The sequence below is a fragment of the Chenopodium album genome, chromosome 16 (genome assembly GCF_948465745.1).
Source record: "Chenopodium album chromosome 16, dcCheAlbu1.1, whole genome shotgun sequence".
NCBI classification, from domain to species: domain Eukaryota; kingdom Viridiplantae; phylum Streptophyta; class Magnoliopsida; order Caryophyllales; family Amaranthaceae; genus Chenopodium; species Chenopodium album.
The window spans coordinates 13865338-13880922 of NC_137849.1; the positions used below are offsets into that span (position 1 = coordinate 13865338).

At 35.2% G+C, this 15585-nt stretch overlaps 1 protein-coding gene across 1 annotated transcript; it reads right to left on the reverse strand.

The window, feature by feature from the left end:
* Window positions 1-5880: 5880 nt before the first annotated feature.
* On the reverse strand, window positions 5881-10549 carry LOC145584941 (uncharacterized). The gene is made up of 4 exons (XM_081641725.1): window positions 10340-10549; window positions 10147-10246; window positions 7393-7764; window positions 5881-6275 (listed from the first exon to the last, which is right to left on the reverse strand). Exons 1-4 carry the CDS (start codon window positions 10444-10446, stop codon window positions 6150-6152), a joined length of 705 nt encoding a protein of 234 aa, XP_081497851.1. The 5' UTR covers window positions 10447-10549; the 3' UTR covers window positions 5881-6149.
* Between the last annotated feature and the right edge of the window lie 5036 nt (window positions 10550-15585).

A 15585-nucleotide genomic window follows, 5' to 3' on the forward strand; every position in this document is an offset into this window, starting at 1 on the left:
GGCACTGAAATTAGGAACCAACTTTAGGCAGATCCATATCTTCATAAAATAATAAGTATGAGATTAGTTTAGAATAATTAAAATGAACTTACTTTATTAATAATGAAAATTAAAAGTACATAACTAAAACATGAAAAACATAAAAGAAAACATAATACATATCATAGTAATTGATGAATTATCTAAACATGATTATTTTCTCCAAAGATAAATTCACCACGAGCTTCACCATTGTCTATGAGGAAATCAGACACATCAAGGCTAGTTCCAGGGACATTTTTGTAATACCCTAAAATTTTCTATTTTAAGTTTCGAGGATGAAACTTGTTTTAAGGAGGGTAGATTGTAATACCCGAATTTTTATAATTTTATATAATATATTTTATAAAAATATAGTTTATTTTTATTTACACAAAGTATTGGGTGCGGCCAATGTTTCATCAGTCGAGACTCAAGAAAGTATCAGATCATCGTCATGTTCTTAGGATGAAGAACAAGTTTCCACCCGATGACAAGTTGGTGGTGGTTATGGAGAAGGAGAGCAACAAGGTCATCCATGGCGGAAGAGAGAGAAAGCTTGAGATTCTCGGATTTATTGAAAAATGCCCAAAAATCGAATTGGGGTTTTCTTATGTGATGTATAATTGTTGAAATTGATTGTCTCATATGATTGTATGTTGAATTGTGAGCATTTTGATAACATATGCATGTATTTTCGTTGAGAAATGAGCAAGTTATGTTATGCCCAAGACCTTAGTACGAGTACTTCAATGAAGGTTCCACCATTGTTATACATATTATCAAACAAATTATACATATCTTCAAACAAGTTATACATATCCTTCATTGGCCGGATGATATCCTCTATTAGCTATATGATATCATGGTTGGATGATATCCTCTATTAGCTATATGATATCGTTTATGATAATGTCTATGATATCCTTTATTGGCCGGATGATATCCTCTATTGGCTATATGATATCATGGTTGGATGATATCTTCTATTGGTTATATGATACCATCAAGCCATAATATCATATAACCAATAGAGGATATCATCCTGCTAATAGAGGATATCATCTAGCTAGTAGAATTATCATTCAGCCAATAAAGGATACCATATAGCCAATAATGGATATCATCCAGCCCAAGGTTATTAAAATCGGGATTCTACTTTGAATCGGAAGGGCCTCTCAGAATCGAATCGTAAAATCGAATCGTAGAATCTTACGATTCTACGGACATGCATAATCAAGACGTCATATCCAAATTTAATTAAATTTTTTTAAATTTTAAGTTTAAAGCCTAATTATTAATAGAAAATAGTTGTTTATCCACTAAACAACCAATAATTGACAATATATACTTATAAATAACGTTGTAGGCATGTTTTAAACTTATCAAAGTTTTCGCTAGTTAAGAGAAATATGTAGAATCGGGTAGAATTGTAAATCGAATCGTATGACATACATAAGTCGTAAAATCGTAAGATTCTAAGATTTAAATCGGGATTTTAATAACAATGATCCAGCCAATAGAGGATATCATCCGACCAGTAGAAATATCATCTAGCCAATAAAGGATATCATATAGCCAATAAAAGATATCATCCAGTTAGTAGAGGATATCATCTAGCCAGTAAAAATATCATCCAGCCAATAAAGAATATCATATAGTTAATAAAGGATATCATCCAGTTAGTAAAGGATATCATCCAACTAATAGAGGATACCATCCAGCCAATAGAGGATATCATCCCGCCAATTGAGGATATCAAAAATTCACATTTTATCAGTGCGGACTGACACAATACCTTCTCTTTTATTTATTATATAACTTTTCTAATATCATATTTTTTACTTAGAGTTCGTAAAGTTTTAAAAACCCTATTTTTTTAGATAGGACTCTACAATTTTAAGCATACATAAAGTATTTTAAACCCTATAAATATTATTAACCTTCAAAAGATATTTTATTAAAAAAAAAAGGGGTTGCCAAAATCCTTTTGTGCGTGAATTCCATGATCCAACCCCAAACTTGATTTTACATTAAATTTTTTCTTTCATTATTATTCTCCAATCTTCATTCAATATTTCATTCTCCAAACTCCATTGAATTTGTAAAATCAAAGCCCACAAATTGCAACGACACTGCATATACATTGTCTTGAATGTTGTGGTTCGATTGTAACTAGTCGGAAAGTAATCACACTATATCAATTTGGAGATGTTTGTATTATTTATTATTATTATTATTATTATTATTATTATTATTATTATTATTATTATTATTATATGTAATCACACGACCTTAATTGATTTTTGGATTTGTTTGATTATAAATTGTTAGTATTAATTGTACTTCGTATTGTTCTGTGTAAATTTTATAATTTGTGAATTATATATAATCATGATTTATATATATACATGATTAGTGTGTGGTATGATATGATTCTAATTGCCGTATTATTTTTGTGGTATTGATTGATTGTGTTATTTTTCTAGGGTTTTAATGTTGTTGTTATAGGGAGCATTGTTTTATTGAGGTTTTAGGGTTACTCATATCAAATAAATTATTATGTTGGGTTGAGATTTGATTATATTTGGGTTATTAGTATTATTTCCCTAAGAATTAAGATGTTTTTGAATCGAAGTTTATGTTATTTGGGAACACGTGCCATTATTGAGATATTATCTATTACAGTGTGAATGGTTATTTGATCGACGTATGAGATCAAAAGTGTGAACATTATTATTTTGTTCTTGGTTTGAGGCTCGGCATTATAGAGCTTAGTCCTTGGCATGTTGGTAAAGAGATAATGATCATGAGTTAAGAATGATGTACAATCTTTATTTATTTTTCTATGGTCCCCTGCAGTGGGATTTGGCCCGTATGTGGTCTGGTTCAAGGTGTTTTTCTAGTTATTGAGAGTATTCAAGTTTTTATACTTGTTGGTTTGTTATTCAAATTACCCCATATCCCAGGCTTGGTATAGAACAAAGAGCATGACACACTTATGGGATAGATCAATTAATTGATTAAAAGTTCATATAATTATTTGAGGTTGGGTTTGATAAAGGTTATTTTCAGAGTACAATGTGTAATGTAGTTTCGAACTATATTAATTAATTGATGAACTAGTAATATTAATTATTCTATTTTTCTCTATATTATGATATGTGATGATTACTCAGCTTTTTGCTGACGTGTGTATTGTTTTGTTGTGCTATTTGTGTTTGCAGCCATGTCTTTTTCTTATGGTGGCCCTGCGACGATCTATTCTGGAATTTGTCCTTAATGGTGAGCAGTTAAGATTTTCAAAGCAGGTATAACAAGTGGTCGTAGCTAAAGGAGCTCAAGTGTTTCGATTAGTATGTTGTAACGAGTTTGTAAAGTTGTACTAATAGCTCACCTAGTTTATTAACTTGTAATTATTGGGATTTTGTAAGTCTTAACACTTGGCAGGTTGTTGAGTATGGTGGTGATACCTCTGATTTAGCTCACCTAGATACCGCACAATTATAATCACTAACAGATTTGAAGTACTGAAATCTCAGGTTTGTCCACTCAAACTGCGTTGAAGGTAGTACCCTTTTATGGTGGTCATATCTTCCTTTAAGGCTATCCCATAATTCTTTTGGATTTTCCACCATTAAATACCCAGTTTTTAAACTGTTATGTAAATGATGCCTCATAGCTTTTGCTTTCTCTTGATCAGTAGGAATTTTAACTTGAGCAGGGGCATCTTTTTTGTTTTCTGGAATGGTAATTTCTTTGATTGTATGTTCCAATCCTTAAGCCTTTAATTACTTGGGCATCAACTGTCCATTCAAGATAATTATGTCCGGACAAGTCTAATACGTCGAATTGTCTTTTCATCAAGTCTCCCATTTTAACTACAATCAAATAGGTAATTATTATTGAGCCAATTAAGCAAGTAATAATTAAGGTAATCAAATTACAATCATAATAATAAGCCATTTTAAACATATTTTGCTTCTCCCCCTTGGATTATTATTATGATTTTCATAAAATTAAGCTAAATAAATCATAATAATTACGTTAGTTAAACAACAACAACAATAATAACAATAATTAAGATAATATTAACAATAAATACTACAACTATTACTACCTCACCGCCAACAATAACGACAATAATAATAATAATAATAATAATAATAACAATAATATTAATGACATACATTAATGATAAGACAAAAGGAACATTTATTATAACAAAATGCACTTATAATCTACCTAGAAGACAACAAAAAAAAAAAAAAAAAAAAAAAAAAAAAAAAAAAAAAAACTTGAAGTACTACGGAGATCACATGCATTAATTCCCTTTGTCGAAAAACCAAACTCTACTTATGTAAAATGATGAAAATCATCATTGCGATTAATAAAACCACTAGGGCCATAACTAAAACTAAGTATAGCTTTAATTTCCTTAAATCTTCTTCAAAGGTAAGGGGTGTGATGGTTGTCGGTTGTCAACGGGGAACATGGTGTGTGGCCGGAGTGAGTGGAGGAAGAAGAAGAGGAAATAATTTGGGTGAAAGTGAGAAGGGGATAAGAATTGTGTGGTGAAATAAGGGGGGGTGTAATCCGGTTTTATAGGGGGTGAATTATCTATTTCAGTTTTACATAACTGTAAAAATATCATACAATATTCTAATAGACTGCTAGTAAAATTGTATTTAAACTATTAATATTTATAAACATAAATAAGTATCACATTGGGATGCAAGCCGTAGTGGTCCGAGAACCCTAATCTATTCAAGAGGTCAAGGGTTCGAAAACTGAAAGAAAGTGAGTAATCTAAAATAAATAAATATAAAGGCTGCATCATTTTTATATTTTTTTTTTCACTTTAGTAATTATGCACAAGTATGTAAGGATGAACATGAATCGTGTGACAATGAAAATCTATTCTATTAACATGCATGCAACAAATATTTTCACATGTAAAAGTAATTATATGTTACTTTATATAACCATGCATGAGAGTAACCAAACTAAATATCATAAATATAGTACGTATGATTTCCTCATATCTACGAAGATGACTAATTTTGTAGAGTAATTTTGTAGATAAATATAGTGTGAGTTATTGGTATAGAAGATCCCGTATGGGCAACTATAGAGTATACTTCTCAAAATATATTTTGCGAAAGAAATTGAAATCTTTCTAAAATTGGATAATCGGTATATGTATACCTGAATGAAGATGGTGCTGATAACGTGTTATGAAATATATAGAAACTAGAGGATTAAGAGAAAGTAATAAGAGAAGTATAATTACTACTTGTATATATTACTCTTGGTAATATTTTTGTGTGCATCATACAAGTGAATTTGCATGGGTATTTATAGTAGTGAAAACTACTATTACATTGTGAGCTACAAACATAGAAGGTGGCAACAAGGTTGGCTACTACATTTAATGCCATGCCATGAAGAAATTGGAGTGTGGACATCACACCATACTTGATCATTAAATTAATTAACTCTTAATATATACATAATTTTTTATGATATACTTGTAAAACATTATTGGATTAGTTACAAATCTCATAATGCATATTTTAAAAGAGAACTAAAGATATTATAGACAAATTTGTGCATTGAAACATATGTCAATTAAAGTGATGCACCTATTATAAAATGAAGAGGTTTGATTAAAAAAAAAAAAAAAAAAAAAAAAAAACATTACTTTCCAAAAAAAAATCCATTCTTTTTTAAAATAAATTTATTTTCCATTTATACTCTGCAAAACTCCATCACCAATAATTCGAGAAAAAACAATTTTGTAGGAAGAAGGGAGTAATTCTAACTTCTAAGTAATATTTTGGGATGAAAAGAGACTAGAAAAAAATAAATAAATAGTCGCCTAAACCTAGCAATAAACCAGTAACTTGGTATACATGTTCTTGCATATACGATACACTACTTGTACTATCTTTAACACAATATGCTGCCCTGTATTTTAAGCTCACAATGCAAGGTCAGAGTGCATCTCCTTCAACATATAAGGACCAAAATAAACATAGGCAACACTAAGCATGACAGGAAAGTGTTCTAATAAATCAAGGGCTCAAGGCCATAAGCATGGAGCTGCTAGCTTTCTGCAAAGCATAACGTCAGCCATATAGCGCACGCCATGGTTCCTTTTGTTTCACTGCTTCCCCAAGATTCAACTTGATCCGGTCCTTGATGAAGCACAATGAAAATGCACTTGCTAAACTCTCTCCTACTTCACAAAGTACCTATTAAGAAACAGATATAGGAGTTTATAATCAGCAAGCATAAATGAGAATAAAGCAACTAGCAAGCCATTCATTAATCAAGGACTAATAGAACAGTTACACATAGCTTTTGATAAGCCACTGCCAAGAGAAGCCTTAAAAAGTTAAAATACAATTCCCAATTTTCTGGACAAATACAAAACAATCAAACTGCAACAAAGGCATACTTTAATAAAAACAAATCTAAAAAATCAGGAAGGGACTTTTGACTTCCAAGTTTATAAGAATTATAAGAGTCGAATCACCTTCAGAAAATGTCTTATCCTTTGCTCTTTCATTAAAATTTCCCTTATAAATTACATATTAACGAGTTGACAGTGACAACTACCTCCGTTTCATATTATTTGCAACGTTTGCCAAAAATGGATGCTACACGTTATTTGCAACACATGTTTTCTTTTCTTTGTAAGTTGTCATTTCTCTCTCTCTCTCTCTCTCTCTCTCTCTCTCTCTCCTCATCACATGCATCCTATTTTTCTCTTTCCATTTTACTCCATTTCATATTATTTGCAACTTTTGTCAAAAATGGATGCTACAGATTATTTGCAACACGTTTTTTTTTTTTTTTTTTGTTTTTTTTTTTTTTAAGTTGTCATCTCTCTCTCTCTCTCTCTCTCTCCTCATCACATGCATCCTATTTTTCTCTTTCCAATTTACACTCGCAAACAATTTTGCCTAAGATTCTGTGCGTCCTCCAAAGTTACAAATAATATGATACGGAGATAGTATAAAATGACGTGAAGGCTTAAACTGAAAAAGTATAAAGGTAGCATTATGATATGTGAAACATTTATGATAATATTAGGGCTCGAGTACCAAGTACTGCTCTAATTTATTAAGGTAATAAAATGAGTCAAGATACTGGCTATAATTAGACAGATCTCTAAAGTAAGCCTGACATAGGCCAATACTCAATACCACAATTGCTTAGAAGGTAACTATACATCTAGACAAGTTGCAAAAATGTCTATATTACTTGAACGAAGAATCTTTTGCATGGCAATTTACTGACTCAAAAGTATTATATTATCAGGCTAAGAAGCTAGACAATATGGATAAACAGGTGAAATGACAGTACCTCCTGCTCTTCATTCATGCCTCTTTTGCCAATAAGGACAGCAGTTGAAATATTAAATAATTGGACTAGCTGAAGCAAGCAAGCCAATGGCTCATAATTGATCTGCAAAGACAAAGGTGGCTTCTCGGCTTCTCGAATTATATCTTCAGTAAACTCTGTTGCAGGCCCCGTGTGGAAACCATACAGAGAAGACCTACTATTGTTAATGGATGAATTTTTATCTTCACACTTGAGCTTTGATGCTGGCAGAATGTATGGCAGTATCAGACTCACAGTGGATGACAAGCGTTCACCTCTAATTGACTTCAAGACCTCGTTTACCACACATGACATAAGTGGGGGTTCATAATATTCCACAAGCAACAAAGAAACCTGTGGAAAAAGAGTGTAACATTCTGCAGATTACACATCTCTCAAGGGCATAAATAGTAATCATGCATTAGTTAAAATCTGACTGTGCCTTAGAATGCTGAAAATCTGGTAGTGCCTCATTACCTTAAGGTGTTTTGGATTTGTTGTCTGAGCATGCAGCAGTATACATTTCAAGTAATCAAAGTTTAGATGAGTTGAATTAGAACAGAAAAGACAAAATATGCAGAGGAGGCACCCAAAAGTGCAAAACCAAATCTTATATATTTCTCTACTATATAATTGAGAGAAAGAGAGCCGCAAAATTATTTATCTCTAATCTTATCAATATTCCAACCCTTACCAATAATAAATAAATTGAAAAAGAGGAAAATTCCTTCTTTCTCAAATGATTGACCGATTCATAATAACCATTACGATCATTCTACAAAGTTGCACACCACAAATATGGGCTACTAAGGAAGCCTGTGATCTCATAGAAGGATACCATGAGCTGTTGCAGGGAATAAAAATTTGGTTCCTTGACGAGCTGGATCACTTAAGAAATCAGTTTGGCACTTTATACACATTATTCAACATTGCAATAAGATCAATGTAAAGCCCTCTCTGACTTTACCATGAATTCAGAAATTTTTTGTATGTAGATAGATGCAAAGTGAACATGAACTTTTAGACAAAAGCAAATTGGACTTCTATTACAGGAAGCTGCAAGCCTGTTGCAGTTGTTTTTAGAGACATTCTATTCTCTGTTGCCTGTAGGTGTTCTGTTAGTGACAGGCAGTTACTTATGCTGTAATTTGGTTGTTTTGCATGTTTGGTTTATCAGTTTGTTGCTGGTGACCTGTTGTCTTTTGGTGCCTGTCTGGTCTCCTTTCCCTTCTGTTGTACTCTTCCTAGATGGTGGCACCAGGTGGGATCAGGACCAGGTTAGGTTTTGGGGTGGGGAAACCAGGGAACCCTTCCTAGAAGGTGGCCCTAGCTTTTCCCTCCCTTTGTAGTAGGGTGGGTCTTTCGAGTCTTGTGTAGCTTTTTGTTTATTTGGGTGGTCCTGAGGGATCTTTGTTTTTGTTGTGGTGTCAACTTAGCTAAGTTGTAACCTTTCTCGTTTGGCAATAAAATTTCTTGTTTACCAAAAAAAAAAAAAAATGGACTTCTATGGGTTACTTAACATATGCTCATAAGTGAGGACTAAACCATCAATCAACAATAGCTACTAATTGCACAGCATCTTGTGATACTTCTGATGTAGACAAACTTGATTAGGTTTCAACTTGAAACATAGTAGTTGGATTTTTTCAGAAATTTTCAATCTGAACACTTTCATTCTTAAACACAATTGCAATGTAAAACAAATGGAACTGAGCTCATCCACAATTGCTCATTGAGTTTTAAGGGGTCCTCTATGAATCACAGTTTCAAGGCTTCAAGCTTAAGAAACATTCACTAAAGGCATTCCTGATTAATCAAGAATAGCCAAGAGACGAGCTTGAGCGCAAAATAGTCACTTAAATTCTATGGTTGAATACAAGCTGCCATTAGTTCCATGGCAGAATGAGCTGAGCTTCTTGTGCTCCCATTGATAACATGATCCAATTTGTTTATACTTCAATGAAGTTTGAATTTCATTTTTTTAATAAGGGAATTTCAATATATAGAGGACCTAACCGGGATCAGGACATATATGATTGGCACAGATGTAAAATTAGTAGTCTTGTGTATCCAACTTTAGCCATTAGACAACTACCGGACTAACACTGGGACTGTAATAAATGGCGAATGTGATTCTATATCTAACCAATACTTAACCCAAGTTCTATTAAGTAAAATATCAGTATTTCAGGTTCATAAAACATTCCTTGTTTCCCTTCAATTATCAATTACTCCTGCTAGTTTTCTTCTTAGTTTGTCACTCTTGTATTCCTTAACTAAACTACATCCTCAAAAATACTTTTGCTTGGGTTTGTTTACAACTAGTTTGGTAAAGATTACTCTAGATTCAAAATCCTTTCTTTTCCGCCTCATCAAAATCATTTCAGATTATCCAAAAGATTGTGTAATAGCCTTAGCAGCCAAGTGGGAGATATATGTAATTTTTGCGAATTAACAAGATTACTAGAAATCATTTGTTCCAAGTACCCTAATGATCTGCCACGAACTCGACCGCATGATTATACAAAAATTTGTTATTCACAGCTGATTCGATTGCCCCAGAGTAAAGGGGCTAAAGCAAATATTCACTAAAATATCAACTAATTCTTCAATGCTCCAAAGTAACATTTCATTAGAAATTTCTAAAAATTCTATTAAGTGTTTTTAAAATTAAAACACCTCGAATTATCATTAAATAAATAAAATTACAAAACAAATAAGAAACGAAAATACTACCTGCAACAAATTATTGTTATCAATGAAATTAGCAATGTTACCACATGCTTTTTGATCTTTTATCCCATATTGCTCCAATGAAAGCTCAAAAGTTTCTTCTCTACATAATTTAAATCAGAATTTATCAGAAAAAACCAACCAAAACAAAAATAAAAATTAAATATCTTTCCATTAAAAAAAAAAAAAAACATACGATCTTTGAAGAATGGAATCAGAGGTAGGCTGAAGAGAGTCGTAGATTGCGGCAGAGAAGCCCTCTGGATCCTTGACGAGGAATACCAACTTTGGTGCTACCTTCATTTTCTGGGTTGTTCAACTCTAGTGTTCAAGTGGAAAACAAGAGTACGAACAACTGAGGCAGTCAAAGAGACAAAGACTATGGCCTGGTGAAAAGTTGGGGTTCGTTCGTCTAGCATAGGAGAATGATTGGCATTTCACGCCTTTATGAATGTAGAAAAGACTATGGTCGTGTTTGGTGAAAAAGTAAAATCTGAAACTGATCAATTATAGCTGAAAATTGTAAAAATAATAAGGGAATTATCATTGATCCACCTCAATTTTGGGCTTTTATCAATGATATACCCGTTTAAGTGTTAATTATCAGCACCTATACTTGTAACTAATTATCTGCTGTAACTATTCCGTTAATAATAGGTTAATGACTTGCAATTTTGATCAATTTTAACCCCCTCCTTTTTTTTTCCCTTCTTTAATTTCCCTCCTATATTTAAAGTAACCTACCCACCACTATTATAATATAAATGAAGCTCCCTCATTTGCTCTGATTTAAGAAGCTTCTTCTTCATTTGGCTAATTTGAGTACCAAATGAAGAAGAAGAAGAAGCTGCATAAATGGGAGAAGTATTGGCGCATATGCCCTATATATTTTACTTGCAAATAGGATGGTATTTTTGTAAATAATGGGAATCTAAGAAAAATCGGTGGTAGAAAATATGTGTTGAGGTTTGGTGAGTCCGACTCACCGCGGAAACAAACCCAAAACCATGACCGCACTCGCAATAAATAAAACCATAAACATAATTAACTTAATGACAAGATTAAGATAATAATTATACCTTTGACGCGTGCTTTGCCCGATCTCGATGGGCTCTTACTTCGAAAACTAGCCTCGAAAATACGACGACCTCCAACGGAAGTCCACCCACAACCTGAACACCGACTAGGTCCAATGCCTTGAAGTTAGCAAGGCCCGACCGAAACCCGAGTAATTGAGTTCAAAGGTTTTCACAATGGTGATGCCTTTTTCAACTCTTGAGTTCAAAGGTTTTCACTACTAGTGATGCCTTTTCCAACTCTTACTCAAGTGCTTTTCCCAATACCCCAAGTTGGGTATTTATAGGGAAATGCAAGAGTGTGAGAAACTCTCCCATCAATGTGGGAGAATTTGATTTTCCCATTTTATTATAAAGTTAAAATAAAATTAATAATCAAACTAGTAATAAATCAACAAGTGGCAAGCTCACAAGGAGAAGTAGGTGAGGACCATTTGGAGGAGGGGGGACCAAACTTGCTCCCCACTCTCACTCCCATAACCGGCCACCTCAACCCCATAGCCCCCAATTAAATTGTGCCACGTGGCACCCACACTTGGGCACCAAGGCACCCAAGGTGGGCTGCCATGTGCTACGGCCCAGCAGGCCACGCACCAAATGCGGGCTGCTTGGCCGAGGCTAGCTGCCAGCACGCCGAGCACAATGTGCGGGCTGCTAGCTGCTACCTGCCAGCATGCCTTGCACATTGGTGCGGGCTACTAGCTGCCACGGCCTAGCAAGCCACACACCAATTGTGCGGGGCTGCTAGCTGCCACGGCCTAGCAAGCCATGCACCAATTGTGCGGGCTGCTAGCTGTCGTATGCTAGCACAGCCACGCACACTAGTGTTGGCTGCTAGATACGGTATGCTAGCCTAGCCCCGCACTTGGTGCGTGCTGCTAGCATTTGCCGCGCCCCTAGCACTCGGTATTCCTACGCTAGGGGTATTTTGGTCATTGTTGATTTATTATTATTATTTTCACGTCTCATCTTTTTACAATTTTCGACTCGACTTCCGACGCTCGGTTTCGATGCTCCAAGCTCGAATTTTCGACGTCTAAATATTAATTACTCGGTCAACTTATTAATTAATTCCTAATTAATTCGTCGCTTCTGCTCGTTAGTTGCTTGGGTGTGACCCGAAGGGTTCAGTCAAGATTAAGCTGTAATATTAATTATGCATTAATATTACTGATCGGAAGCGGCCTCCACCCAGGCATTCCGATCACTTGACCTCACTGAAAAATTAGCTTTCTAATAATTCCGAACCCCCTATCGGAATAATACACTTGTTCGAAGGACACTATTCCTTTCAATCTCCCACTTGTCCTTCTAGGCAAGTGTGCTTTTAGTGTATAGCCCTTTTCCTATGTCACTTAATGCCTCTTCATGAACTATGAGGTAAGATTAATTTGTCATCCTTATTATGTCCAGAAGTGTTTCTCAATTCCGAGTCCGACTGTCAATAAATAGATGATTTCTAAAATCCATCCGAGCACGGCCATGCATTTTACAGTCTCGCTCTACGAGAGGCCTTGTAAACAACAAAGACATTTTCCCTATATTTAATAGGAGGACATTTCCAGTCTTGTAATGTAGCTTCTCTTACTGAGAGGACCTAGCCGCCCGAGTGATGCCGTTATAATCCCCTATTACGGCAGACGTTTGACAATCATCAAAGCGGGCTAGTACTCAAACAAGAAAGCTCACAATACTCATGGTCGAGGAAAAAGGTTCCGATAGCAATAATGAGAAGTATACTTATGAAGATTTTTAATCTCTTAAAGTATTCTTATAGGTCGATCCAGTAAGGTTCTAAACCAATACCTGTGCAAATGATTCATGACAATCATGTCCTTGTAGCACAAGAAACGGTGCTATAAATCAAACTACACACTAATCTTAAATGGTCATTAACTGTCCATCGTTTAAATGACCTCGATTAGGGATAATTTTCGATTATAACATTCAATGTTCACTTAATAGGTGTTTCCTTACCAAGACTGGTCTTGATACCCTATTTTGAATATTCCAAGAATCGAATGGACTCATTATTTAATTCTAAACCACAATTAAATAGCCAACGGAGTGATTTAAATTGCATGAAAAATTTAATTACTCCAAAACTGACTGGTTCATCATAGTGCTTTACATTAAAATTGTCCAAAATTAATTAAAACACTAAAATAAGGAAATCAAAGCCAATCTCCGATGTGCCTGATTCCCATTGCCTCAGCGTGCTTGTTGTGCTTCACTTGAGGTAAAGGTTTAGTCAGTGGATTGGCTACATTGTCATCTGTTCCAACTTTACAAATTCTGATTTCACCTTCTGATTTCTATTCTCGAATCATGTGAAAATGCCGCTTGACATGTTTGACCTTCTGATGTTCTCTTGGCTCTCTAGCCTGAGCAATAGCTCCATTGTTGTCACAATAGAGGTCTATTGGTCCCTCAATGGAGGGTACAACACCAAGTTCACCAATGAACTTGCGAATCCAAACTGCCTCCTTAGCTGCCTCAGATGCTGCTAAGTATTCGGCTTCAGTTGTAGAATCTGCAGTTGTTCTTTGCTTAGCACTCTTCCAACTAAACGCTCCTCCATTGAGACAGAATATGTACCCAGATTGTGACTTGAAGTCGTCTCTGTCTGTCTGGAAGCTTGCGTCGGTATAACCCTCAACAACTAATTCATCTCTGCCACCATAGACTAGGAATTTATCCTTGCTCCTTTTCAGGTACTTTAGGATATTCTTGGCCGCGGTCCAATGTGCCTCTCCTGGGTCTGATTGGTATCGGCTTGTAGCGCTCAAGGCATACGATACATCTAGACTAGTACATATCATGGCATACATGATCGATCCAATTAGCGAAGCATATGGAATCTAATTCATCCTTTCTCGCTCATCAGGTGTCTTAGGACACTACTTCTTGCTTAGGGTTATGCCATGTGACATGGGTAGGTGTCCTCTCTTGGCCCCTTCCATTTGGAAACGAGCTAGTACCTTATCAATATAAGTACTTTGACTCAATCCTATCATCCTTTTTGATCTATCCCTATAGATCTTGATGCCTAGTATTTACTGAGCCTCTCCCAAGTCTTTCATTGAAAAACATTTTCCGAGCCAAGCCTTTACAGACTCTAATAACGGAATGCTGTTTCCAATGAATAATATGTCATCGACATATAAGACTAGGAAGGCGATGTCACTCCCACTGACCTTCTTGTAAACACAAGATTCATCTGGATTCTTGATAAAACCAAACTTATTGATGGCTTCATCGAATCGCAGATTCCAACTTCTGCTTGCTTGCTTTAATCCATAAATGGACTTCTTAAGCTTGCATACCTATCCAGCGTTGTTTTGGTTGACAAAACCTTCAGGCTGTGTCATATACACAGTTTCTTCCAAAATACCATTTAAGAAGGCGGTTTTGACGTCCATCTGCCATATTTCATAGTTATAATATGCAGCAATCGCTAGGAGGATTCGAACGGATTTAAGCATTGCGACTGGAGAAAAGGTTTCATCGTAATCAATCCCTTTTGCTACCAATCTAGCTTTGTAAATGAATACATTTCCATCTTTGTCGGTTTTCAACTTGAAAATCCACTTACATCCGATAGGTGTGTAACCTTCGGGTAAGTCAACCAAGTCCCAGACTTGATTTTCAAACATGGAATCCATTTCAGATCTCATGGCCTCTTGCCATTTAGCAGAGTCGGTGCTTGCCATCGTTTGCTCATAGGATGTCCTAATTCTCGGTTAATACTAAACCAAGATATCTATCAGGTTGAGATCTCGGCCTTTGAGACCTACGTAGGGTAATGGACTAAGCATTTGCATTGTCGGTTTGACTTTGCATATTTTGATCACTTTGACCTTCGTCAACAGATGCTGTTTGAGCACTTTGACTGTCATTCTGATTTTGTTGCTCATCCTCACGAACTTCTTCGAGTTCGATTTTCCTCCCACTTGTCATTTTGGAAAGGTGATCCTTCTCTAAAAAGACACCATCGCGAGCAACAAACACTTTGTTCTCCGATTTGTTGTAGAAGTAGTACCCTTTGGTTTCTTTTGGGTAGCCCACAAAGCAAACCTTATCAGATTTGGGATGAAGTTTATCAGAAATCAATTTCTTGACATATGCTTCGCATCCCCATATCTTTAGAAAAGACAACCTAGGAGGTTTCTTTGTCCATAACTCGTATGGAGTCTTTTCTACAGCTTTCGATGGAGCACGGTTTAGTGTTAGTGCCGCAGTTAAAAGTGCGTGTCCCCAGAAAGAGATAGGAAGATCACTAAGACCTATGGTTGATCGTACCATGTCTAACAAGGTTCGATTTCTCCGTTCAGATACTCCGTTCCATTGTGGAGTTCTTGGAGCT